The following is a 4157-nucleotide window of genomic DNA, read 5'->3' as shown; positions in this document are numbered from 1 at the left end:
CACCGCCGTTAAGGTTGCCGGTGGCGAGATCGGCGAGCGCGATTCGAGCGGCCAGACGGGCTCGTTTGAATTTGCTGTTGGGTCATAGTCTCGAGTTGGATACGGTGACGGTCGTGGGCTCTCTAGACTCGGGCGAGGCCCAGTTGGGAGCCCAAGCCTCTGCCGATCCAACACCTACGTGCGTGCATGTATCACCGGTGCCCGACGCCATCGTGATCGCGTCTAGGGTTTTCGCTCCGGGCTTTCTGACTATGGGTGAAGGACGGGCGAAGAGGATCTCCTGCGTCGACGATATGGTGGGGCGCGGGCCACCACCCGTCAAGCGAGGGCCGCAGCCCGCCATTGGCGTCGCTGGCGCCGGCGGTGCCGGCCGAGGTGCTCCGCCCGCCGTTGGCGCTGGTGCTGCCGGACGTGGCGGTCCGCCTCCACAAGGGCCGCAGGCTGGAGCCGGAGCTGGCCGGGGCGCCCAACCACCCGCGAGGCAGGGCCCATTGGCTGTTGCTTCGGCCTCTCAGTCGGTGGCCAAGGCGCCGGCCCTAGAAAGGGGTCGAGGTGCTAACTTTGGCTGGGAAGGTCAAGGGCGTGGTGGATACAGCAGAGATGGACCGAGATTCAACTGGTACGGGCAGTGGGGAGACGATGGGTACGATGTATATGGTGAGGGGTTGCACCGTGGATCATCCTCCGGTGGCGGCCGTGGTTACAACTGGTACAATGGTGATGGTTCGGGGCATTTTCAGGGCCCACCCGGTAACTTTGTTGAAGGCGTTGCCGGTCCCAATAACCGTTTCCGAGGAGGCTATCAGTGGGGAAGGAGAGGGAGGCGCCCACCTCCACCGCGACAACCTCCGCCTCCACCGCCGCCCGTTGCAGACACGACTCCGGGAGCGGAGCTAGAGCACTCAGCAGATGTGGCAGGAGTCTCATCCACGTTGCCCGCGGTTGTGGTTGACGCGGTCAGTGCGCTGGCAGCGGTGACCGTTCCGGCGGCTTCTGGAGTCGCAGAAACTAAGGATGGTACGACAGACAAAGGGCCGGACAAAGCGGAGGGAGAAAAACTTTCTAAGTGGGCAATCAAGAAGAAGAAGTTGCCTTGTTATAGATGTGGCGAACCGGGTCACTTTGTGGCAGAGTGCACTAATGAGCTTTGCGACTATTGTCTCATATTGCAGCATGTGACCAGTGACTGCCCACTTCTATCCGGTCCTAAACCCGGCGTAAACATTTTTGGTGTGTGTTGCAAGGAGTTGATGTTCTTTGAGACACCGGAGGTGGATCCTATACCGCATGTGGTTGAGAGTTCATTCCCGTCTGTGCTTCGGGTTACTAATGGACAGTTGACTGAGGCTCAGATTGTGAGGCAGCTGCGTGACCTAGTACCGGGTAATTATCAGTGGCATCTGGAGAAACTGGAGGGACAGGCGTACAAGGTGGATTTCCCCACTAAAGAGGATCAGATGCATTTTCTTAAGTGGGGTCTATGCAGAGTTCCAAGTACCAACATTATTATTGCTTTTGATGAGGGGAAACAAGAAGAACCAGAGGATACACCTTTAGAGAAGGTGTGGGTACGTTTCTTTGGCGCACCACCAAAACTGATTAAGCACTTTCGGATTGCTTGGAGCTTGGGATCTATGATTGGCAAGACAGAAAAGGTGGACATGCCTTTCACTCGCATACAAGGGGCTGCGAGGTTGCTGGTCAGTGTTGTGAGTGTTGAGTTCATACCAGATGTGGTTAGATGGACACATGTTGGAGTCATGTACGTTTTAGAGCTCGAGATCGAGGACACTCCAATTTCCTAGGATGGGGATGAGATTCATGATATGGACACAACTGAGGGGGGGGGCGGAGCCCCAGGGATCAGGATAAGGGGTCAGATAAGTCACCACGGGAGTCGGCCAAGGGGCCCAATGCGCAACCAGATAAGTCAAATAAATCTGCCAAAGAGGCGCCCCCGTCCACAACTCCGATGAACACTCTTCGTTTTGGTTCGTTTGGAGCGAGGTCGGCTCCTAGTAGGTTATGGAGCACTAGAGTCGAGGCGGATGACCCGGTGGAACTTGAGCTACCACTGGTGTTGATCCCTGCCTGTGAGGAGACAATGACACTTGAGGCTTCCGATTCACAGCAGGCACCACAGGGACTACGACACACTGATAGTGGCCCAGTCAGGATGGGCTCCACGCCCGATGAGAAGGTGGACACTTGCGAGCTGCTCCCAAGTGGGGGCGTGGTAGCACCCGCTTACACGCGTCCGGCTCGAGCTCCTTGGGAGCGGCGCCTGGACAGGAGGTCAGAGGCGCTCTTTCTACCCCGGCTGTCCCGAGCGAGCTGAGAGGGAGGTGCGAGCAGGAGCCCCGTGTCTTAACTCCTCCGCTGGACCACGCCATGCAGGCTGGACAGGGGCCGCGCCGCTTTATTGGCGGGGGGAGCGGGACTAGTGAGCAGGTGGCTCCACGGTCCTCTTCCCCCTTGACCACTGTGGCTGATTTCCGCTTGACCTAGCCTTACCCTCCTTCACCTACGATAGGGGAAGGGCGTGGGAGTCGGGAGCATACCCCTCGGGAGAGGACGACGGAGGAGCTTATCGCTTTCGGCGGGATCACGGATCCGGTGACGGCTGGCAGGCGTGTCATCAACCGAATCCAGGGACAGCCTGATGCGGATGACCTGTAGCTAGCGTGTGCCAAGAGGGCAGTCATGCTTCATCATGTCGAGGCTACTACAGGTGCGTCTTTTTATAAAAGTTGTTCAATTTTGCACTTCACAGAAAATGAAATAGTGGATAAGGCAAATGACTTAGGAATTTCTTTGGGATCAAATGAAACCGAGGTCGCCAAATCCGTCAACGATCTCTTAGACTTGGAAGCGGAGAGGGCTTCCAAAATTATTCGTAATCTTGCATCTATCAAACCCATGAATGATAATGAAATGAACAATTTAGGAATGGTTGATCTTGCAAATATATGTAACAATCTTTTGCCTAGTGCGGAGGCCAAGGATGAGGAGGGATCGGAGACTACAGACACGGTAGAGCCTCTCCTGATGGAGGGTGCAGTTTTTGTCGCCGCTAATCCTACTTTCCGCAGGGTGTTGGGGAGAAGCCCAAACGACCTTGGAAGCGGAAAATCTATCCTATTTCAGCAGTACGCATAAGTGCTAGAGTTAAGCTTAAGAAAAAATTATGATGAGTTATGAAAGAAATCTTTTGGAATAGCAGAGGTCTAGCTGACTTGGCTAAACATAGGTTCTTAGGACAACGATAGAACAACACTTAGACTATATTGCACTTTTGGAAACAGGACGAGATAATTTTACATTACAGTTTCTTCAAACTCTCTCCAGTGGTATCAATTTTGACTGGCACATCTTACCTCCTAGAGGAAGATCCGGCTGGATTTTACTAGGAGTGCGGTGTGAGACGTTAGAGGTGCTTAATGTGGTTCAGGGAGACTTTTCGGTTAAATTCGGGGTGAGATCAAAACTAGATGGGTTCCGGTGGTCTCTTGTAGCTGTATATGGGGCAGCACAACCTGAATTCAAATCAGACTTTTTAGCCGACTTGGTGAGGATTTGTGGAGATGAAAATCTGCCAATACTTGTCGGGGAGATTTTTAATGTAATCAGGAGGAGAGATGAAAAGAACAATGACAATTTCGATGATCGTTGGTCTATGATGTTTAACATGATTATCGAGAGTCTTAGTTTGAGAGAAATAGAACTAACCGGTAGACAAATCACATGGGCCAACTCGTTACCCACTCCGACTTATGAAAAGTTGGATAGGGTATTTGCCAGTGTGGAGTGGGAACAAAAGTATCCGTTGGTGTCGGTCCATGCGATGTAGACAGCAATCTCGGACCACGCACCACTTTTGTTAGACTCGGGTGAGGCTACCCATGTGACAAATAAAAATACCCTCTCTTTCGAACAAAGCTGGTTTGAGAGAGAAGGATTTTTGGAGATCATTGCACGCGAATGGGCTAAGCCGATTAGTGGAAGGACACATGTTGCGAGATGGCAAAATAAAATTAGACATCTCAGACAGTTTTTGAGAGGGTGGGCCAGAAATGAGAGTGCGATTTACAAACAAGAAAAAGAGCGTCTTACTCAATTAATTGAGGCACTAGACCTAAAGGAGAAAGACACTCTTC

The 4157-nt window shown here is 52.7% G+C and overlaps 1 protein-coding gene across 1 annotated transcript; it reads left to right on the top strand.

The window, feature by feature from the left end:
* The first annotated feature begins 251 nt into the window (after positions 1-251).
* On the top strand, positions 252-1805 carry LOC147976367 (uncharacterized). The gene has a single exon (XM_087520834.1). It carries the CDS (start codon positions 252-254, stop codon positions 1803-1805), a length of 1554 nt encoding a protein of 517 aa, XP_087376960.1.
* Positions 1806-4157: the final 2352 nt, after the last annotated feature.

This window comes from Triticum urartu, chromosome 4A, assembly GCF_056163025.1.
Source record: "Triticum urartu cultivar PI428250 chromosome 4A, HENAU_Tu73, whole genome shotgun sequence".
In the NCBI taxonomy this organism is placed as follows: Eukaryota; Viridiplantae; Streptophyta; class Magnoliopsida; order Poales; family Poaceae; genus Triticum; species Triticum urartu.
Note: the sequence above shows the minus strand (reverse complement) of the source record. Positions and strands in the feature narration are given on the sequence as shown.

Excerpts from the sequence above, each read along its gene's own strand:
- LOC147976367 (XM_087520834.1), top strand. The coding sequence starts at position 252 with ATGGGTGAAGGACGGGCGAAGAGGATCTCCTGCGTCGACGATATGGTG.